Raw genomic sequence first — 23,685 nt, 5'->3', positions numbered from 1 at the left:
TTACTTTCTCCTTTGTTCGTGGTCATGTCTCGTGGTAAGTGTTTGTCTGCATGTACAGGCCCGTAGCCAGCATTGTGATGGGGGGGGATCTTTTTCCCCCAAAAGTGGACTTTATTTGCCTCTCTACTCCAATGCCCCCTAAATACACGAGCGCACTTCAAACCTTTTAATTTACACATATTTTATTCATTATAAGCATGGTTGTCAACTTTTCAAAATCACTAGGAGTGAGATTTGATGCGGGGGTGTTATGTCTTATATGTTTCCTCTATGTTGCGCCTAAAGCGACCGATCGCCAGTAGTTGGCGCCAGAGCGAACTAGTAACTCATTGAATCATAGATGTAGATCGGAGATAAATAAACTAGATTTTTTCAGTGTGAGAAATCGAATGTATGGCGTGTGAAGACAGTCAAATGCGAGTGTCTCACGCTCATTGCGTGAGAGTTGGCAACACTGTTATAAGTTTGTTGTGAGTCTGTTGTTGCTGTCCTTATTTGTTTGTCTGTATATCCACCGGAGATTAACAATTCATTCGTTGAATAGCCTACCTATCTTGAGGGGCATGTGTGTACGGGGGAGGGGGAGGGGGCGGGGGCGGGGGGGGGGGGGGGGGTGTGGTCGAACGAACCCTCTGATCCCCCCTGGCTACGGGCCTGATGTATAATATGTTGTTTGTATCATCAGAGAGTGAACTGGGTTGGTCTCCGCTAGTCACACCGCGTTTTAACGTTCTTTTTTCTTGTTTACTTGGTGAAATGCGGCGAGGACTAGAGTTGGTGACCGCTGTACTCCTCTCTGATGAACCTGCGCATCCCTCGCTTCATGCTCGTCCGTCGATTGTGTTTTGTCTTTATGTGTGTTGAATGTGATAACAGGACTGGAGCAAGAGAGAGAATGTATTTTTTTTGTTGTGTTTATGTGGACGTGTGGACCGGAGTGCGCTGCTCGCGGGCGTTTGATGTTGTGTATTTGTGTTTAAATGTGACACGAGCCAGTTTGAACGCGAACGCGAGTTAGCACGTCTCATGCGTGTTCGTTTTGTCCTAGTGTGTTGCGTGAATTGTTTTGGTGTAATTCCACACATGCTCCTCCCCCTTGAGTGTGTGTTGGGGGTGGACCAGTGGTGGTCCCGTGCCACGGAGTGTGGTATGGAGGATGCAGCTCCTAAGGGAGGCCCTGACCAGGAAAGTGGGGGGGTTCTCTTGAGCCGGTGGACGTCCCCTGCTGAGACGGAGACCCCTCCCCCATGGTAGAGGGATCAGGGTAAGTGCGCGTATGTGTTTTGTGTTGGTATGAGTGTGTGTGTGTGAGTGTTATGTGCAGGTGCTTCTCCCTGGCGGTGGATAGCAGCCCTCCTGGACCTTGTGGGATCTCCCAAGTAGGCATGAGCCCCCTTATGTGATGGGGTGACAGGAGCCTGGTCTAAAAGAGCCCCCCCTGGAGGGTGAGGGCTCCCCGGATGTATGGGGACCTGAGGGCTCTTCTGTCTGAAGAGCTCCTGCTGAAGACAGAGGTCCCCCCTAATGCTCGGTGTGACCAGGAGGTCTTGGGGTGTAGGGAAGGAGTGTTTCCCCCCTGGAACCTCCGGTGGGGTGGAGGAGTCCACACTGCTATGTACTTCCCCGTGAGGGGCAGTCTCCCTGGCCGGTTAGGGTTGCCCAGGGTCATGGTACTCAGAGTCGAGAGGTAGGTGCGGGAGCGGTGAGTGGGTGGTGTAGCCGTGCCCCAGGGAGGTGACCTGTACACACAGACACCACGGACGAATGAGGTATCGTAGCTCCTCATCCACACACGTGTGGGGCTAAGAGGCCAAATGCCGGTTAGGGCGTGAGGCCCCTGTGACCGACTGGGGCGTGGTTTTGTCTTGTTGACGGCCCAGTCGGTCCAGGGTCCCACCCAGGAAGGTGAGCTAATCTGTGTTTTATGTTCTTTGTTTCAGCTCCTGGACTGCAGGGAGTGTGTCCCTGCCTTGTCCCTGCCTTCCTGTCCCTTCATGTTTTGTGTTCTGCCGCTGTGTGCCACATACCCAGTGGAGGGGAGTGCGGCTTGGTGGGGGGGTCTGTCACGGTACGGCGGGCCCCCTACCGGTCGCCTCCGCCTACAGCGGTAGTTGTCGTTGTTGTTGTTGTGTTGTGTTCGTCCCTCAGAGGGGCGGAGCAGTACAGCTTACAATGTACCTCATAGTGGAGTTTGTTAAGGAGGGGCAAACTGGACCAGTGGCAAAGTCCTGGTACATGGTTGGGTTCTCCTGGTCTCCCTATAAAGATCAAAGCCGACTTTAAAAAAGTGTTTAAAAAGCGGAGGTTCCCCAGCCAAATAAAGGGTGGAAAAACACAGTGTGATAATCCTTTATGAATCAGGTAATAAAGACATGCATATGTTAACATATACAATACAAAATATTAATATGACCTTATCATAGCATGACAGATGGTTCTTTTTCATGGCCGTCATTCTTTCCCCCCAGAATCATTTGATAAGTTTTTTTCTAAATGGAAAAAGTCGTGCTATACATCAGATTTTAACTCTGACACAGAGGTTGTAAGAAAGAGAGTCAGCAAGTCAGCTGTGCATTCTGTACAATTAATGTTTTAAAACAGTTCTGTGATAGAATCAGTTATTAACATAATTTTATTTGTAGAAGAAAAGATTATTCTTCATCGGACGAAGATGAAACGCCACCTATGAAAAAACAAATTCCTTCTACCCCAAGACCCCCAGCCCCACCACAGACATGTAGACAGTCTGGACAAACACATAACGGTACTGCATTTAACTTCACAATATGGATGCTGTCATAATGGTTTATTACTGTACTTTTACAGTACTGTTTGAGACAAAGACACATCCTTGATACAGCTGAAAGATTTATATAAAAAATCAGTACACATTCCATATGCTGAAGAGAAAACTAGGCCCTGAAACAAGCAAGCACCTTCCAGTCGGGAGGAAGAGCAGAACAAGAGTGGTGCATCAAACCATCATATGTTCATGATATAATGCCTAGATGTATTTAAATAAATACTACAGCATCTACAGCACATGGCCAACTGCCATGAACAATCATTTAAACGATTTCCTGTAAATATAAAAAGCCCTTATAAAATCCAAGTAAAATCCTTGGATAATCAAGTTATTACAAGAATGTACAGGAAAGCAGGTCAAAACTACTTAGTAGCCCAACAGTAATACAATATATGCTTCTTTAAACAACTGAACAAACAATGTCAATTTATAGTATGGCAGTTAACTTACCAAAATTGTTTGATCTTTAGCCCAGGACAATCAGCAGGGAGACAATATTTATGCAGATCTGTTAAATATGCAAGGTAATACCAATCATTAAGTAACACTAGAAATACTGAGATCATCAATATTAATCTGTATATGTTTGGAGTGTAGTCACAAAAATGTTACTTACTAACAATATATTTTAACATTATATTTAGGAAGTCCACTTTCTCCATTCCCTTATTCCCTAACTATCTACCAACCAATCTATAACCATCTATCTACCTATTAATCTACCTACATCTCTCTTTCTATCTATAACCATTGTGTCCTGTCCTTCCTGTCTGTCTGTCTGTCTGTCTATCTATCTAATCTTTGACTTTTTCCTTACATTTCCATGTTAACAGCACCTACACCACAAGAAACAAGGTGGAACATGCCCAATACGTACACATGGCCATCTCAGGACACAAGACAAGGCCAGGATGTTCTTCATCATACAAATGGTGAGTGTACCTTCAACTTTACAAGCCATATACACACATGCACCTCCTTGTATCTATATGCTTACTGTCTATTTTATCAGCTCCATTTTGGAGCATGTTACAGTTTGTATAGACATTTGTCAGTATGTATAAATAAACACTCATATTTACAATCACTTCTTAGATTACTAAAATTAATATGTTTATTTAAACCTTGTACTGTAAACAGCACCCACTGCACAACAGGGACCCTCAAGGAGGTTCATCAATAATCAGTGCACACGTACGTTTGGTCTTTAAGACAAAGTAGTTTATAAATTGCTTACAATGAGTAAAAGGATAATTTGTATCTTATTTTTGCAGCTATAGACAGAACAGTGTTAGAGGCACTGAGAGAGATGAACCTGAAGATTACTTACCTCACATCACTTGTTGAGTCTCTTGTGGGAGGCCAGCGATTTTGCCCCCACAACAGGTCCAGGATGAGGAGGAAATTAAAGTTTTCCCGCTAAATTCAATGGAGGCCCGAGAAGATTTTGAGAAAAGACTGTTAGACAATGGGCTGAAGCAGAGGATGGTAAGTTCATTTATAGATGATTTCCCATTACAGTTTTTCTCAATCGATTTGGTTCATTTCTCAGATCAGAATTGAAATTCTCAAAACTGTTCATTCAATCTCCACATCTCCTTATTACTTGTGCACATCATAATTGCATTTCTCATGTGTCAAACCCTAGACGTCAGATTGGCTACCATGTATGTCAATCAAAATACAACCATCAGTGCAGACGGACTATAGCCTGTCATTCATCCACTACTTTTTACAGTAATGTCATGCGATCTACCCAAAATTCCTTCGCGATCGACCCACACTTCCTTCGCGATCGACGTAATGGGCACCCCTGATGTATTTAATATATCATAGAATGTACAGCGTTCTTGAAATCAAAAGCTTAGCTAGTTTCCATCAGAATATACAGTCTGCACTGACTGTGACTTATAGTTGCACTGACAACATGACTAAGTATTTTGACTGCATTGTTCATAGGCGATGGCACACAAACTAGATACTCTGATGGCACTGATAAATTGACTGACCTAAAAATTTGCTTTTGAGGCAAAAACAAAGTATTTTGAGTGAAGTATCTGCTTTTGCAGGTATTTCATTGAGTTCTGCTGTTTGCACTGTTATGAGAAATGCACTAGTTGTGATGCCAATGTAAAGCATGATGTGAGAAATGAACCACATCGACTGAGAAAAACTGTAACACCAGATGCGCTGCAGCAGCAGTTCAGTTCAGCGAGGTGAAGGAAGTGTCTTCAGCTTCGGTCACAACTTTGACGATGACGATGGGGTGTATGAATCAGCAGATGATGGAGATGATGAAGATGATGAAGCTGTGTATGTCAACGACGGCGAAGGAGAGGAAGAAGATGCTGTGTACGAACCTATGGAGAGGAATGAGGTTGTAATGGTTTCGGCCGTAGAGAACCGGGTGTTCATCAGAAGACATTTACATTGACTATATCAACACCCAGAACTTTGATTCTAGTTACCTTATACTTAGCCTAATTGTGTGATTTGTTTGTGACTTGTGTATTCGTCTGTATAATTTGTTTTTGTGTAATTTGTGTGTTAATGGGCTGCCCAATGGAGGATGGGTTCCCTTTTGAGTCTTGGTCCTCCCAAGGTTTCTTCCTATTCCTCACCATCTAGGGAGTTTTTCCTCGCCACTGTCGCCTTTGGCTTGCTCATTAGGGATTTGGACCCATAGTATTGTTAACCTTGTAAATCTTGTAAAGCGCTTTGTGACAACATGTGTTGTGAAAAGCGCTATATAAATATATTTGATTTGATTTGATTTGATATAAAACAAAAATATGGAATGGCGCTTTTAACGAATAGCGGTCTTTAAACTGTGGTGGTATGACGTTATATGCCATATCATATGACATAGGTAAATATGTATGTAGTATTAGGACGTAGTATGTCCGAGGTTATGGTCTATCACTGAGAGAAGCTGGTGAAAGAGTGCAGCCTAACCTCAGACGCTCAACTGTGGCTTCCATTATCCGGACCTTTAAACAAACTAGCAGGTAAACAATACATTTCACAAGTATATTCCTATTGATGCTATATCTGACACTATAGTACCTGTAGTCCTACCACTAATACATATGTTGTGTTTTTGTTCTTTTACACTAAAGGCTGCAACGTCTGCCTGCCTCTGGGGAAAGGGGAAAACTCCTGAGTGAAGACCAGGAGCATGCCATTGTAGACATGGTCATTGCTGACAATAGAATAAAACTTAAAGAAATTCAGACCAAAATAATAGAAAATGACCAGTTATTTCACAATGTGGAGAGCATTAGCCTGACAACCATTGCCCGGACTCTGACTAAACACAAAGTTCGCATGAAGCAATTGTACACAGTTCCTTTTGAGAGGAACAGTGAGAGGGTTAAGGAACTCCACCAACAATATGTCCAGGTATGGTGTCTACCCTCTATACCTGTTATATCTTGCAATATAGTGAGTTTTACACTATGCCACTCTGCAAGGAAACAATATATATATATAATTAATTGGGCTGAGCCCCGGCTCTTTACATACCCAGGCAACGCCCCTGTTTGTGACTTTTGTGAAAAGTAGACATTTCACACTTCCTCATTCTTGCAAGAAAACTCAACTCTGCCCTTTATCAATGAAAGTGCCCTTTTGAAACTTCTGTGTTTTTTATTTTTATTTTTTACTATTATTATTATCATTTTACTGAGGTCGGTTTGAAATGATCTTTTGAAAACCTGAGCGATTAAAACAATGCCCTGAAATGAGCCACCACCTCGCACACACCCGACCTCTCTCTTCCTTTAACACCAGATGCGCTGCAGCAGCAGTTCAGTTCAGCGAGTGGAAGGAAGCGTCTTCAGCACAGCACACACGGTCACAGATAGACTTCTTCTCCAGTGCCTCACCAGCCAGGTTGTGGTGAGTTGTGGTCCTCTGGGCGTTCCGTACTGAAGGCGGGATTATGTACATGTATGGGCACAGGTAAAAGGAGAGTTAAGTAAACTATGCCTGCTGGCTAAAGACAAGCTGTAGTTCGAGTCATTCCTGACTAATCTAAAAATTACCACATGGTGTCAGAAGTGGTGCCTCTTCAATGATGTGCGTTTTATTCCTGATGTAAACAAAATTAACGTCACAAGAACTGCATAGCGAGGATTAAGCATTGATTTGTATTCTAAATGTCCGACACAGAGAGGGAACGCGCGGGAGGCTCCGCTGCAGCTAGCTACGATGGAGAGGTGTTTCGCATAAACCCACCAGAAAAGTTTGACTGCAGAGATATTCAAAACTGGCCCAAATGGATCCGACGGTTTGAGAGGTACAGGGTTGTATCGGGGTTGGCTAAAAGGGAAGAAGCTTTTCAAGTTAATACGTTGATATATTCTATGGGAGATGAATCCGAAGATATTTTAAATGCATCAGAGCTAACGGAGGGGGACAAGTTGGTCTACGAAAAAGTAAAAACGTGCTTTGACGTCCATTTCATTGGAGAACACAATGTCATTTTCGAAAGGGCAAAGTTTAATATGCGTAAACAGGAACCGGGAGAAACGGCAGATAGCTTTATCACCGCGGTTCACAAACAGGCGGATTATTGCAAGTTCGGGGCTCTCAGAGATGAACTGATCCGCGATCGCATTGTTGTCGGCATAAGAGATGTCACCCTCTCCGAGAAATTACAGATGGATGCAAAACTGACCCTGACTACAGCGGTACAGCGAGTAAAACAGAGCGAAACTGTGAAATAACAACAGGGGTTGCTGCGCGGTGCGAGTGGCCAGGCGCCCATTAAAGAGCCTAGTGAAGAGATGCACGTGCTTTCACTTGCCCAGAAGAAAGAGGGGAGTGCACAACAGAGAGCTAAACAGAACAAGTATGCTACATCATCTGTCTGTTATAGATGTGGGAGGGCTCAGTCACACAATTGGAAAGACTGTCCTGCCAAAGAGGCTGCATGCAGGAAATGTCACAAACGAGGACACTTTGCAGCCGTCTGCAAGTCTAAGCAGCCTGTACACGAGGTGGCAGATGAAGAGGAACTCTGCCAGGACAGCCTGTTTCTAGGTGAGGTGAGGTCAGACAGCACTGGCTGGTACTCAGACGTCAAACTGAATGGCACAGTAGTATCCTTTAAACTAGATACAGGGGCAGCGGTGACCGCCATTCCTACCAGACTGTATAGCTATAAAAGAGACGGCCCCCTACTGCACACCCCCCAAAAACTGTTTGGCCCAAATTCTGCCAGGCTGGCGGTGGTAGGGAAGATTCAGTGTAGTCTTGAAAGCAAGAACAGAGATTTGACTCAGCCAGTGTTTATCATCGATAATTTAGCCAGGCCACTGCTGGGCTTACCAGCACTTACAGCACTACACCTTGTTGAGCGAATGGAGGAAATTGACACACCGGAAGTGAATGGGGAACCAGAGAAAACATTCAAGAAGAAATTCCCAAAGGTGTTCATGGGATTAGGGAGACTAGAAGGTGACTACCGTATCCGCCTGAGAGAAGATGCGGTCCCCTATGCCCTTACAACCCCTCGCCGTGTGCCAATACCCCTAACTGAAAAAGTCAAAGAGGAACTGAAAAGGATGGAGGAAATGGGGGTCATCTCCAGAATAGAGAAACCCACTGAGTGGTGTGCGAGGATTGTAGTAGTCCCAAAACCCAGTGGCAAAATCAGACTTTGTGTTGACCTCACCAAGCTCAATGAAAGCGTGTGCAGAGAAAGACATATCTTGCCTTCAGTGGACCAGTCATTAGCACAGCTGAATGGTGCACAATTTTTCACAAAATTGGATGTACGTAGTGGCTTTTGGCAAATACCATTAGCACAAGAATGTAGGGAACTAACAACATTTATTACTCCCTTTGGCCGTTTCTGTTTCAATGTACTCCCTTTTGGGATAAATTCTGGGCCAGAACATTTTCAAAGACGCATGTCCCAGCTCTTGGCGGGTCTTAAAGGGGTTATATGCCATGCAGATGATGTTCTTGTATCTGGAGAAAATACAGTGGAGCATGATGAGCGGCTCACAGCTGTCCTGACACGACTTCAAGAGGCAGGACTAACACTAAATGAGAAATGCACCTTTGCACAGTCGGAAGTTGTGTTTGTAGGACATAAAATCAGTGCAGCAGGCATTGAACCTGACCCTGACAAAATCAGAGCCATTACAGACATGCCTGTGCCACAGAACACAGCAGACATTAGGCGGTTTTTGGGGATGGTGACATATGTTGCAATATTCATTCCTCACTTTGCAGATTCGACCAAACCGCTCAGAGATCTGCTGGTAAAAGACAATGATTGGACCTGGAGTCATATACAGCAGACAGCCTTTGACAAACTCAAGAATGAGCTGACATCACCAACGGTCTTGGCTCAATACAGACCACAAGCCAAGACAAAGGTGTTTGCGGATGCATCGTCCTTTGGCCTTGGGGCAATCTTAATGCAGAGAGACGAAAACATGCAGTGGCGTCCAGTTGCCTACATTTCTCGGAGCCTTTCTGAGACAGAGCAACGATATGCCCAGGTGGAAAAGGAGGCACTGGCCGTCACCTGGGCCTGTGAGAGGCTAAGTTCATACCTCATTGGATTACAGTTCACAATAGAAACGGACCATAAACCCCTCCTCGCACTGTTGGGGACAAAAGCACTGGATGACTTACCTCCCAGGATTCAGCGATTCCGCCTGCGATTGCTTAGGTTTACATACAACATTGTGCATGTTCCCGGAAAAGCCCTCATCACAGCAGACACACTGTCCAGAGCTCCGATAAGGCGTCCAATGACAGCAGAAGAAACACAGATGGAAGTTTTCGTTAACACAGTACATGACAGCTTACCTGCATCTCAGTCCAAACTCCAGCAGATAGCTGAACATCAGAGGCAGGAAGCCATCTGCAGTCAGCTGATACTTCAGTGCAAAAGAGGCTGGCCACGACAAGAGGAGCTTCCCCAGCAACTGAAGGCTTATTGGGTTCACCAAGGGGAGTTACACATGAATGGTGATCTTTTGATGAAAGGACAACGTATTGTCATTCCAGAGACACTGCAAAATGAAATACTTGCCCGACTGCACGAGGGACATATGGGGATATCCAAATGCAAGCTGAGAGCTCAGCAGTCTGTGTGGTGGTTAGGCCTGAGTGCTCAAATCACAAAAGTCGTGGCCCAGTGTGAGATATGTGCTAAGCACCAACAGCTACACCCAGAGCCGATGATACTCTCAGAGCTGCCTAAGCGGCCTTGGCAGAAAATCGGCGCAGATATGTTTTACTGGCAAAATGACTCTTATTTACTGGTAGTAGACTACTATTAAAGATATATTGAAATAATGAAGACACCTGTAACTACGTCAGCAGGGGTAACTAATGGCCTGAAATCTATTTTTGCTAGACATGGGGTGCCTGAAATTTTGATAACAGATAATGGACCTCAGTTTTCTTCTAGCTCTTTCTCCCTTTTTGCCACAGACTACGACTTCAGACACGTCACCAGCAGCCCATTCTTCGCCCAGAGCAACGGGGAGGCAGAGAGGGCTGTTAAAACAGTGAAAAGCCTCTTGAAGAAGAACAATGACCCCTACAAAGCCCTATTGGCATACCGGGTCACACCGCTGCATCAAGGCCCTTCACCAGCTGAACTCCTAATGGGCAGAAGGCTGCGCTCACCATTGCCAGTCTCACCGGGACAACTTAAACCACAATGGCCAAACCAAAAGAAATTTGCAGACAAGGACAAGGAGTTAAAACAGGCACAGACACGGGCCTACAATAAAAGGCATAGAGCTGGGGTCAGGCCAGAGCTAATAGCAGGTCAGCGGGTCTGGATTACAAACACCCACGAGCCTGCTACGGTGCTAAGACAAGCAGACACTCCCCGTTCCTTTGTTGTGGAGACCGATTCGGAAGTGGTGAGAAGAAACAAGGCACATCTCAGACCCTTACAAGACATACAAACCCCTGCACAGACTGAGGGGGAGACAGAACAGACAGCAGGACCAGAAGAGAGAGAGGGCGAGCAGGTGGAACGGGCTCAACCAAGGAGGGAGGTGAAGGCACCAGCATGGCTTAAAGATTATGTACAATAGTAAGACAGAATAATTGAAAGGGTGTGAAATGTTATTTTGGGGTTTTCTCAGGAGTCCTGTTTTAAGTGTCAGACTATAGGTTTTCAGTAGTTCATGTTTTTGTTAAGATTTTATCACTACTTTGGGGGAAAGGGAGATGTGGTGAGTTGTGGTCCTCTGGGCGTTCCGTACTGAAGGCGGGATTATGTACATGTATGGGCACAGGTAAAAGGAGAGTTAAGTAAACTATGCCTGCTGGCTAAAGACAAGCTGTAGTTCGAGTCATTCCTGACTAATCTAAAAATTACCACACAGGTCACATACACATCAAGTCAAATCGTACCTTTTGCCCTCTAAGCCCAACGTGAAATCATTTTGTTGTGCAGTAAAATGTCTCATACAGCACCAAACTACTAAGCATTTTAGCCGACTGGTCATCTGATAAACTAGTCGCTCTAGCCCAAATCAATGTTAGATAACGTGAGGACGACCACATACAAATAATTAAGGTAGAGTTTGCAAATCTATTAAGCTGAACGTCTTCTGTTGTATAGGTTTTGGTAGGCAACATAAATTAACACATTCATTTGTGAACGAAGAAACGGGAAGTTCCCCATTACCTGTGAAAAATGCCCATCTGCATTCATGTAATGACAACACTCAGTAGCCTATAACTCCTTCTCCTACTTTACAGTCTTTTTACTGTCTTAATTGTAGGCCTATATTGATTGACTAATTGCAAAATATATGCAACAAGGCCTGCAGACAGTGGAGGGTAAACAGAAGTTAACTGAAGGACATGACTGTATATAGTTAATATTGGATATGAATTTTATCAGTCGGCTGCGTGACTTTTTTCCATTGAAAACTCACGTTTAGAGAATGTTACAAATAAAAGTCAAATTTCATTCAACATGCGCTTGTAGTTTTTTTTATAATGAAGTGTTCCACGTGCGCTAAAAAGTGCCCTTCACCCCCCCCCCCCCCCCAAGCACTTGCCCCCCAAAATGTCTGTGCACGCCACTGACAGTAAGATAAAGATGACATCTTTCAGTGTTGATTATTTGAATTCAATTTTCTCTCAGTCCAGTTTATTTTATTTTTTTTTTTGCCAGGTCATTTGTGATTGCTTTTTCCATTTTTTGCCAAACGGATTCCTTAATGGTCATGCCTCCTGAAAAACCAAAACACTGAATTTGTGCAAGAAAGACTTGACTTTTGAACTATTTTTATGTTAACATATTTTTTATGTTACCTGGATCAGTGTAGCTCTAGTCAGAAAAGGTGGCTTAGTAAGCTGGACCCAGAAATACACAGAAGGCACTGCAAAAATGAAAACACTAAATCAATTAAATCATTCAGTGAAGTAAATCCATAAACACCTGCAAATGTGTTCTTTTATACATGATTTTTTAGTGTTGTCAGCCAGTTCATAAATCTGGGTGTAGTGTACCTGATCAATCATAAAAATGTATCTGTAACAGGACATCTCTGGCGCTATAATACTTAATTTGTGTCCATTTTACACCACCCCGGTGGCACGTAGTGTATATGACAGCTTTTATTGTCATATGGACAATATTACTTCCAGCAATAATATGATTAAAAAGCCACATAGTAGCATAACAAAATAACTAACACACTTAATAATTTGACCCTGACAAAATACAGGAAACTGGAAAGCTGAAACCTACATTGTTCACTCAGTGAGTAACCTCTGCAGCTTTTCTTTTTCTCTCTCTCATCTTTTCAGCGCCACGTTTACGTTTCGTAGTTTGTTTAGACCCTGGCTTAGACTGCTCCATCTTTACAGCAATGCGGACCTATTTTTTCACGTTTCAGTAGTGTGAACCGTGTGGCGGAGGGATCACATGATGAGTTAGACCCTCTGCAGTGTCAGTGTGCAACTGGCGTCTCTCTCTCTTGTCACTCGTGGGATACAAACAGGGAGATATCATTAATGTAGCATTAGTATGGACGAGGCTACTCGTGTCTACTTGTATTAATAAGTGACACAGCTGCTGTATGTTTTCGTAGTCCGGCCCAGATTTTCTGGGACAAGTTGTTTTTTTTTCTGATCTCCGCTGCATACCGTCAGCTCGCATCAGCTGGCCCGGTCCGCGGCCGCGGTCCAACTCGTTCATGTGTTTACAGGCTCAGTCCGCGGCCGCTCTGAGCAGGTTAGTGTGACTGGAGCGGGGGAGGTAATAACACCGTTAAACAGCAGCGTGACTACGGGCCGGGGCCGCAGTGTGTGGCAATGACTCCTCCACGGGCCGAGTTAAACAACCGGTGGCCCACTAACCCATCGGCCCACCGGGGAAATCCCCGGTAGTAATGTATGCCAGTCCGCCCCTGCAGTCAACTAAAACCAGTTAGGATGGAATGATAAAAGAGAGCACAGTTATTTACTGGCAAGGGTAAAACAAACTGACTAGCAGACATTTGGAACCTCCACATATTAGAAACAAAGCAGTAGTGATATTTCTCAGGTCTTTCCGAGGATATTCACAAAAATATTTAACAATTGTTGACAAAAAAGTAAATTGGCAAAATAAATGGACAGTCCTCATTGTGAATTCAAGAGAAAAAAATGCTGACAACGCAAAATTATAGGTGTACGCTGTACACTGACATGAAAATACATCTAGGTAGGACATTCGATGGGTAGCACAGATTTTTATAACACCGGAGTGGATCTGATACATGTCCAGGGCCAGAGTAGGTGTGATAAATGTCCCGGCCCAAACTACTGAGATTAACATGGGCCAGCCCATGTGATTTGCACTTGAAGACTCGGCCAATTAGCAGTTTTAGTTATTGTCTAACTGCGTTACTATGACAACACGGGCAATTAGTAGTTTTAGTTATTATCTAACTGCGTCCCTACGACAACAAGGCATATGACGTCACAATGCAGGAGACCTATAAAAGTCGCCACAGACGCGTTTAAACCACAGATCGTCGTGGTACAGCGTTTCAGCGTTATATTGTGCGAGTAAAAGAGTGATCGTATTCCAAGTGATCGTGTTTAAACAAATGATGAGGGTAAGTTCATGTTCCTTTGAGCTTTTTCCATAATCTCACTTTAGTCCGAGTAAGTTCGAGAGAGCTTAGCTTCTCAGTCGAGCATTTTCAAGTACTTTAGCCTAAATTCCAGCACTTTCAAACCTAGAACACAATGCAACATTAAAATTCATCAGGTAAATGTTCCCCTGTTTTTGAGGGGTGTTTCTTTATACTACCACATGTCGTTTCGGACAACACTGCAAAGAACGTGGAGGTTCGCGCGAGGTGTGCGGTGTGCGCGCTATGGTCAAGGGAAAGTATTCAGTCTTAACTGATACACGGCTGATCGGTTCATGTTTCAGTTTAGTTCACGGCCTCATGGACCAGGAGAGTGTTGTAGAAAATGTATAAATGTTGGGCTTATAAAATATAAATTATTATAAAATATAAATTACATTACAAATACAGTAATGCCTCCTTTATCGCATTCTGGAGATTCCAAAACTACCCGCAATAACCGAAAATAGAAACGGTATAATTATTTAAGTTTTTATACACTATATTAAGGCTTTATAAACCCTCCCCACACCTTTACATAAACCTTTCCCGTTCACTTAATAACCATTACCACACTGTTCTGTGCATGTGTGTGATGCTGGTTCTCGTTTCCGAGAGTAAATATGCACTATTTACTATAATTCGTACTGTTTTATTATTTATAACATTCCTTGTTATTATTAATACTTATAATATATTTTTATACATTTTGGGATTTTGTCATGTAAAAAATCATAAAATATGTATTTTTTCCTCCGATCGAATTCCGCAGACAACCGGCGAAAAAGTGATGACCCGCGAATTATTTTTCCCATTAATATCTTATAAAAACCCGTGAAAGAGTGAATTCACAAAAGCTGAAGCACGAACTGGCGCAGGATCACTGTAACATAATACAAAAAATAAGTATGAACTAACCTACAACTGAGTGCAAAATAAATATTAAATTAAGAGCAACATTAAGATAAAAACTGTACATTCAGATGAAAATATCAACTTAAATGTGCAATCAAAAAGAAAATGTGAGTGAGTGGCAGCGGAAACGCGAGTCACGTCCTTAGCAACAGTTCTCTGGGTGACTACGTTCAGTGAACGAATCAGAGAATGAACGAGAGATTTCAGTTCATGAACGAATCAGAGAGTGAACGAGAGCCAGATTAACGTTAATTATCCGGTTACATCCCAGTTACTTCATTTTACGGCCTCTTATCACATTTAAGATGTGTAACCAATTAATATTGGTTATTAACCATCTGAGGTCATCATTAAGATCGATTAATATTATCTCCTTGAGAGTCCAGCGGAGTTGAAAAAAAAATCTAAATTATAAAATGTTCGTATTCCCCCTATCGTGTCTGCGCGGATGTCCGCAGCCTGTATTATCTTCACAGGAAAGGGTAGCATTCTACAACGTGTTTAACGCATAATGTAGCCTACTTTAACATGATGTCGTCAATTATTTCTTCATGCTATGTTTACCCATGTCAGTAAGTTTATATATAGGCCTGCATGAGAAAATCAATAGTTTTCTATGGGACACTCGTAAAGCGTCACCAGTTTCCTCCCTTTTTAGCGCGTACACAACAATTCTAATAGCGCCACCTTGTGGAGGATTTTGAGAAATGCAAAATCGGTAATCATGAAACTCATTTTTTCTTCATTTTCTCTACTACAGTCTAAGAAAGCTGGGCCAGCAGAAGAGCTTCCTGCAGAGGGCTGTGATGCGTCTGCTCCCGGCGTGGAAAGCAAGCCGGCAAAGAAAGACCATAGCAGATGGTTTTCAGGTGAGATTTAGCGTGATGACATGTTACCAAAACGTGATGCATTATACGGGTATTTATTCATAACAGTATAATTTTCCATAATTTATGTTTTTAGTGACATTTGTTTATGGGCATCATTAGTGTTTGCCTCATAGATGTTTAAAGTAAATGTTTCTTTCACCACAGCTGTTTGCTGTACTAGAGTGGAGGAGGCAGTGATGGAGGATCTCAACACTCCTCCATGTGTCAAAAGTGATGGAGTCGTATCGACCTCTGGGACTAATGCAGCTGTTCTAACTGAAGAGTAAGTACTCACTCTCCACACATCACATACTCAATCTTTACATACATGTGCTGGAAGATTAAACTAGGTGACAATGTAACACTTTCTTTTCAGACTTTGGCAAGAGCTGAGGAATACACTGCCAAGCGATGTGAGTACGAATCTCTATCTCTCTGTCTTCATCTCTGCCTGTGTGTATGTCTGTCTGCAAGATGAGCCTTTGGCCATGTCTGGTCAGACCTTCATAACAGTACATGTTCTTTGCATTGGCATTTTACTTCTTAAAGAAATAATCAGCTTAAGGTTAAAAAAAGTAATAATTAAAAATCATTAAGCTTTTGGATACTGATGAACGTTTTATACTTGGCTTTAACCTAACTAGATGAAAATGGAGGATTTGATTGCAGTGCTGCAAAAAATCTCAGCATGGGTCAAAGTAGCAGTGAAGGAGGTGGTTGCTCCAGGTTTCGAGTCAGGCCTGTTAGGGGTGAGGTCCTCAGGAGGAACCTGTATCTCCAGCAGCCCTCATGAGGTGGAGCATGGAGAGACACATGATTCTCCCTCTCAGATCAACTGCGGACCGACGAGCAGGCGTAGTCGTGCCCCTCGTCCTTTAATGTATGCTACCTTGTGCATGTAAGTTAATACTCAGTCTGAAGGTTGGTGGTGAGTATTCATTTGGAGTATTGATATGCTGAGTTATTTACTCAGTTAAACTCGGTCCACGAGCACGGAGTTTAACAGTTTTGGCTTAATTTCTAATGTCATCAAGCCTGTGATTCCTTTATGTATTTTATAGTTTATTGGGAAACTTTCCTACTTTCAGCAGGTATGATGAGTACTCAAGAAGCAGCACATCATCTTTTTCAAAGCCTCTCAGGGTCGTCTTTGGCATCTCAGAGGACAGGATCTTCAGCCATATCTATGGAGAGGTCATGAGGGCCATTATGAATATGTTGCCACCTGAGATAAAGCATCTCGATATGAAAGAGACCAGCCGCGTCATGTCCGCTATTGTGGATGACTCCCTAAAGCAGGTGAAGGACTAAAATGTTTTAGTTCATTTATTCTATTATTTTTATTATTATTCATGTTTTCCTCCATAGTTGATGTGTTTATATATCTATTAGCAATATATGCAGTGTGAGACCAAGGCCAGTGATCAGTGACTACAATCTTGTTTTCTACTCTTGCACATGTTGTTACTCTAGATTAACTCATGTCTTCTGGACATTTATTGCAATACTGACCTCCATGAAGGTGTTATACTGCCTGTAAGCTACTTTGAGGACATCGCCCAAAATCTGATGCTTGCAGTTAAGACCAGGATGCTGGGATTTTTGGAATCCTGCACAATCACGAGTTGGTCAGCATCAGTACTGCTAAACTCCATCACCACCACAAAGAGCATTATTGAATGCCTATTGTCATTGATTCCATTCTGTAAAGAGGAAATTGCTGGACAGCTAATTGGAAAGGATTTGTTTACATTTGTGAAGAAAAGGCTGGAGGTTTTGTGCATGAGGCAGATATTAACACCATCTGTCATGCATTTACAAGCCCTCAGTGACTTCATAATTTTAGACAGTTTTGAAGCAATTGGTGAAAAAGTTATCAGCAGTGGTGCCCTTGAGCAAAATGAGGAGTCTGAGTGTTCCTGGAAAGCACTGGACAGCATGCTCTCCATAGACTCCCTCAGGCAGTCCTCTCAGAAGCTCATCCCTATAGTGAGGAACTTGATGCTGGAAAGGATTGCGGCTCTGGACCAAGTAAAAGCACAAATGAGCTGCAAGGGGACTCGGTCAGTGTTGTCAGATACCTACCTTTCCAAGGAGGCACTCCAGTCAGGCATCGTGAGGAGCTTTGTGAACACAGCTACTGAAAAACTACTCCAACAAAGCCTTGGTCTGACGTCCTGCACCAAGCCTGACACTATATTTGGGCGCTACTGTTATGAAAGCATATCTGTGACGGAGGCTGACTTAGAAGTGGAGCAGTCACGACAGCGATGCTGCTCTGAGCTGTCAGCTGTGATTGCCCACACTGTGATCAGTGACCTCGCTGGCATCACCACCTCTGAGTCAGAACAGGACCGTACAGGCTCTGCTCTGCAGAGTGCTGCCCAGACGGTGGACGTGGGGCTGGAGAAGAAATCTTCTCGGTGGTTCAGGTGTCCAAGATTTCTGAAGCTGAGATTCAAGGTATCTGTTTTTAAAATGTACTTATTCCCAGTCACACCATTAGCTTTAGACTCTGCTCTTCTGAATGATTTTCAACCATACATTTATGCTACTGTCAAAATCATATTTTGAATGATTTTTATCAAATTGTCTTCTCTTTGTAAAGAAACAGACAAACAAAGTGTGTGTTCACATGGAGGACCAGGTGGTGGACAAACATATTCCAGATGGTACGTGTTTTAGTATTTCTTTGGTGAAGTTTAATTCATGAGAGTATTATGCATAAAGAAGTGAGGGGTCCGTGGTATAGTAGTCTTCCATGGTTTAGTTGTGTTCTATGGTTTAGTTGTCTTTCATGCTGCACAAGTAACAGGGCATGAACAACAATAATGACAACAGCATGGAAGACTACACACAGCATCCCTCTCACCGTCTATTTGCTTTGACCATTTCTTTGGCACATCTTTCCTCTTTAGCACCATCCACCTCTGACAAGACCATCCCTAATCTCAGGAGAAAGTCGATGCGTACCAGACTGGCAACGGCTTTCTCCAAGATCTGCAGAAAATGAGGGAAAACACCTACTTATGTGATATTGCTGGAAGTAGAAAATGTGTTATTCAATTAAAATGGAAAAAAAAAGAAAAACAGACTGCTTGATTGTGACACCTGCATGGCTACACATGACATTAAAGGGCTAGACTTCTTATTATGGTACAATTCCCATTTTTATTGTACAGAAACTAAAAAGTGAACCCTTTGATAAGCTTCTACAAAACAAGACTCTCAGTAGAAGGCAATATGCATGACTATTGTTGGCAGATTGGACGGATGATTTCAAGCCCAACAATTGTTAAAAAGTCTAAATTCAGTAATAACAGTACTGCACAGCAGCATCCCCACCCCCAAATAGCAAAATAACTACCAATAATATTCTAGTTGGACCCCATCATCTCATAGAGAGAGAAATAGGGACTATCGTATCTAAATAAATGAAAATAATAATAATAATGAACCTAATTTGTATAATTGTTAAGCAAGGTCTATGGTAATTTACAAAAAAAGGATATGAAAGGATAATAAAGCCTATATGTACCTGAGATCAATCACATCAGGAAGGTATTTGCCTGTAACGCTGGCGAGGGAGACAGGACTCCGAGACGAGCATACATTTCAATGGCTTTTATTTAGCCAAGAAGCTGCACAGTTAGCGCCTCTGCTGATGTCTCCCGTCAAAAGGAAACCTCTGTGAACTGAATGAAAAATATATACTTATGTACCTTCAACACTAAAACTCCACAGTGTTGGGGCAAAATTTATATTTGGTATTTCTGTAATCATATTCATCAGTATTCATATATGTATTGACCACTATTAGTAAGCAATGGAAAGGAAATCACTTTATTAAAGTATATTAAGAATATGTCAGGCCTCTGACACGTTGACCAGCTCTGCTCTGCAGGCCTATTCTCTCTCTCTCTCTCTCTCTCTCTCTCTCTCTCTCTCTCTCTCTCTCTCTCTCTCTCTCTTCACTTTCTCGTAGTACTCCTCGTGAGTTGAAGGCAGACAGTCCTGAAGGTCTCGGGCCTGTAGATAAGGGCGTCTGGTGTCAGAATGGTAGTATATCTGGCATGCCTGGAGAACCAGAGGAACAAGGAGGCTTTGGCCTGAGGCCCCTGGCAGGGGAGGGGTGATACCATTGATCTATATTACTGGATTGGACATTGCCTGTTGCCGCTATAGCTAGTATAGCTAGTCCAATTTCCACTAATGCCCTGTTGGCCAACAGCACCAGTGGCGGTCGTTGTTAACCCGGGCCTCGACCGATCCGGTATGGAATTTCTGTTTTTGATTCGCATCATTTGATTTGGTGCAGTTTTTACACCGGATGCCCTTCCTAACGCAACCCTCCCTATTTATCCGGGCTTGGGACCGGCATTAAAATACACTGGTGTGTGCACCCTAGTGGCTAGGTTTTTTTTGCTAGGTTTTTTTGCAGTATTGTACTACTGCATTTTAAACAATGATAGTGTATTCCATTACGGCATCCTAAATTACACCTATATATTTTCTTGCCTATAGTAGGGAAAACAATGTAAAATTAGACCATGCATTTTGTATAAAAATATATTAACACAATCCTTGCCAATCAAAGTTATCACATTGTTCTGTATTTTTAAGTTAAAGGTTTGGTTGAGTGCGTGTATCTTGTTCATGTACGGTCCCTTGTGCTTTTAGTACGTTCTCTTAGTTCTGTTTTGTATTTAGATTTCGTGTTCGTGTATGGTTGTTTCTTGCGTCACGTGTGCCTGGTCATGTCAATGTATACTACTGTAAGTTGTGCTCTTGTGTTTAGTCCAGTCTAGTGCCTTTGTTGTTTCCACTGTCTTGGAGTTTAAGTGTGTGTACTCTGTTTGTCATGCCTCGTCGTTCGCGTTCTACTTGCGTGTCCTCAGGCAAGGTAGAACGCGTAATAAACTCTATGATTGTACAGTCTGCTTCGCAAATGTGTCCGCCCCTTGATGATACTACAGCCCCACCGTTACAGGATGGATGTAATAAGTCTGTGATTTTCTCATCTTCACAAATATGGAGGACAAAACATGACATAAAAATAAATAAATACATGTACAAATAAATCAGTATATACATAAACATATAAACGAATAAATAAATAAATGCACAAATAAAGTATTAAATACATTAATATATAAATAAATAAATGTACAAATAAATCCTTAAATACATAAATAAATGTATTTATTTCTCTATTTCTATATTTATCTATGTATTCATTTATACATTTATTTATTTCCACGTGTATTTATTTATTTATTCATTTATTCCTGTATTTCCACATTTATTTATTTCTGTATTTCTGCGTTTGTGTGTTAATGAGGTGAGCGGTGCTAGCCACACTCTAAAGCACAATTGGTCAGCCGGTGAATCAGACAAAAGCAACCGATTTCTTACAACTCGAACGTTAAGTGACTCTACTTGGTGACGCTATCCTTCAATTAAGCAATGGCTTCAAGTGGGAGACCACTGGCAGATCTTCTGCGGGATGTTGCAAACCAGCTTGAAAGCAGTACGTTTTTTCTGTTTGTTTCTCAGGTATAATAAACATTTCGATCTGAAAACATTACATTAAAATGATTCACAAAAAGCTTAACGGCTGCTATATTAATCTAAACTGATCAAGCTAACTGGTGTTCAATATTTTGTGTAGCATCGCCCGCTACCGCAGCCGCACCAAATCCGCCTGCCACGTTATCGAAAACCATGACATAGTCAGGGGGCCATTTCTGAAAAGTGCTTCCATTAATACTTTTGCGGACATGTCAGGGTACAAGATGAGAACCTATTATTTTAGTCAGAAGGGACACACAGGTGAAATTCTAGAGTGGTTGTCAGGCTGAAAAAATGTTTTTATGACTTTTATGAGTAGGGGTGGGTATCACTACTGATTTCCCAGTTCGATTCGATTCCGATTCACAAGGTCCCCATTCAATTTGATTTTCGATTCAATTCGATCCGATTCAATATCGATTCTTGTAGGGAAATTTCAGTTACAATAAAAAGTGTAGTTTGAATGTGAAATGTTGTAATGATACAAGGAACACTCAAACTTTATTAAAATGTATTTAGATATTAGTGGTTATACTGTGAACAACAATTAATGCCCACTTCCACGTAGCTCCTTTACCAGAAAATGCATTGAAAGCGGTTTTGAACAGCCTTTTAAAGTGCAAATTAAGTTTTAGTTTTTTTTTTTTGTTTACATGTAACAAAAACGTTTATGAACATAGTTCTGTATATTGTAAACATTAAGGTCCAAAAACTAAGATTTATTCGTGACTGCTTTGTGACATCTTGGAAATTGTCAATTTTTTCTGCAAGAAAAGGAGCTGATCAACATGTTGAGGAGTGAGACAGCTCCTTTGTGCAGTAACAATATTGCCATCTGTTGAGAAAACTTCACAGCTTTATACCGTAATCGTAATCGCGGTGGCTCCGCCCGTGCACTGTTGCTTCACGACAACAGTGTGAAGCATGTACATACCTATTACACTCTGGGAGATAATAGAGCTTGAACATCAATAAAAATCAATATCCGCCTAAAGTGTACCACAGGGTTGCCAACTCTCACGCATTGAGCGTGAGACACACGCATTTGACCGCTTTCACACGCTCTCACGCCACACTTCCGATATCTCACGCCGAGAAAAAAAACCTAGTTTATTTACCTATGATCCATATCTATGATTCAGTGAGTTACTAGTTCGCTCTGGCGCCAACCACTGGCGATCGATCGATCGCGATATAACACTTAATTTGTGTCCATTTTACGTTCGCCACCATGTCCACATTTTCAGTCAAAGTCCTGAACAGGGATTTAACAGAAGAGTTTGTGGTTTAATTTTGTTAAGAAGCATCACACGAACAGGAAAATTATTATTTGTGAACATAATATGATACATATGATAATGTGATGTGGTTACCTGAGTATTCTTGCACCAAGCTGCTGAACCACAACCACATGCCCCACAGCAAAACATCCCACCTCTTCCACATCGGCACTGCCTAGTGCTGCACTGAGTTCCACTCTCCTTGCACCCACAGGTCGTCAGCTCCAAAGATCTTGCCTGTAATGGTTCTTTGGTTAAAAGCTTTGGTACCAGCACACCATCCTTCATATGCCAACCACAACTAGTTGGTGAGGGAAGCTGTGGATGAGACACTAGTGATTGTTTCCAAATCTTTGTTTGATAGTGTGCCCTCATGAGGTGCAGAGACAAGGCATCCTTTGTTGGAGCTAAAGTATCCACATTGGCTTTCACCTTCCGAATCAGGGCACATTGAACCTCATGAATTGATTCACTGCTTGATTTTGGGTCATACAATTTACATACAAATTGTTCTGCCATGCGTAGAGTGTCTTGACTTGGCATTTCTTCCTCACCAAAGTTTTGAAGAAGATGAGGATACTGCTGGAACACTTTACATGCAGTCCTTTTTCCTATACCAGTGAACTGGCTAGTTGTATCACATCCGGTGATGGCATGAAATGCCAATAAACCATTGGTTATATTATATTGGTTGGTGACATGTGGTAATTTGATTTCATGCACTTTGATGAAGCAGGGTTTCTTGGCTGTTCCTGCCTTCATCCAAACCTCAGGACTCAAATGTTGTGCAAAGGCAAGCAGCAACACCAGAACATCTGTGTCTCTGCACTGAACGATGAGCCGCTGAAACCCCTTCACTGTTGCATGAGTATATTTGACCTCTGGTAAGTCCTGCTCTAAGCTCATTTGCTACATTATGTAAACAAATGGAATATGGATCATTTCCTCCTGATGGTGTACTCTGGTACTTCCTTAAGAATGCCCTGTAGCAGATAAGATGGCACTTGCCCTCTGCTGCAATCAAGTCATTGACTCCTGCAAGCCTTGGTCGTAATTCTGTGTCTTGCTGAGCTAGGTTAAGAATCTTTTCAGATGTACTCAAGACTTGGATGTTGCAAAGT

At 42.4% G+C, this 23,685-nt stretch overlaps 2 protein-coding genes across 2 annotated transcripts; both read left to right on the top strand.

Annotated features, from left to right (window-relative positions):
- Window positions 1-6,505: 6,505 nt before the first annotated feature.
- Window positions 6,506-17,135, top strand: LOC143487062 (uncharacterized). The gene is made up of 6 exons (XM_076986372.1): window positions 6,506-6,706; window positions 15,605-15,713; window positions 15,879-15,996; window positions 16,090-16,126; window positions 16,358-16,611; window positions 16,802-17,135. Exons 1-6 carry the CDS (start codon window positions 6,599-6,601, stop codon window positions 17,022-17,024), a joined length of 849 nt encoding a protein of 282 aa, XP_076842487.1. The 5' UTR covers window positions 6,506-6,598; the 3' UTR covers window positions 17,025-17,135.
- Window positions 17,136-17,522: 387 nt separating this feature from the next.
- Window positions 17,523-18,756, top strand: LOC143487031 (uncharacterized). Its single transcript, XM_076986335.1, has 3 exons — window positions 17,523-18,176; window positions 18,322-18,385; window positions 18,632-18,756. Exons 1-3 carry the CDS (start codon window positions 17,523-17,525, stop codon window positions 18,724-18,726), a joined length of 813 nt encoding a protein of 270 aa, XP_076842450.1. The 3' UTR covers window positions 18,727-18,756.
- The last annotated feature ends 4,929 nt before the right edge of the window (window positions 18,757-23,685 follow it).

The sequence above is a fragment of the Brachyhypopomus gauderio genome, unplaced genomic scaffold, assembly GCF_052324685.1.
Source record: "Brachyhypopomus gauderio isolate BG-103 unplaced genomic scaffold, BGAUD_0.2 sc46, whole genome shotgun sequence".
Lineage (NCBI taxonomy): Eukaryota > Metazoa > Chordata > Actinopteri > Gymnotiformes > Hypopomidae > Brachyhypopomus > Brachyhypopomus gauderio.
The sequence above is the reverse complement of the archived record's forward strand: the minus strand, read 5'-3'. Positions and strand labels throughout refer to the sequence as shown.

Coding starts and splice junctions, on each gene's coding strand:
- LOC143487062 (XM_076986372.1), top strand. CDS start 6,599: ATGCGCTGCAGCAGCAGTTCAGTTCAGCGAGTGGAAGGAAGCGTCTTC. Junction 15,997..16,089: donor GCAGCTGTTCTAACTGAAGA/GTAAGTACTCAC, acceptor CTTTCTTTTCAG/ACTTTGGCAAGAGCTGAGGA. Junction 16,612..16,801: donor ATGTATGCTACCTTGTGCAT/GTAAGTTAATAC, acceptor TCCTACTTTCAG/CAGGTATGATGAGTACTCAA.
- LOC143487031 (XM_076986335.1), top strand. CDS start 17,523: ATGCATTTACAAGCCCTCAGTGACTTCATAATTTTAGACAGTTTTGAA. Junction 18,177..18,321: donor TTCTGAAGCTGAGATTCAAG/GTATCTGTTTTT, acceptor CTCTTTGTAAAG/AAACAGACAAACAAAGTGTG. Junction 18,386..18,631: donor GGACAAACATATTCCAGATG/GTACGTGTTTTA, acceptor TTTCCTCTTTAG/CACCATCCACCTCTGACAAG.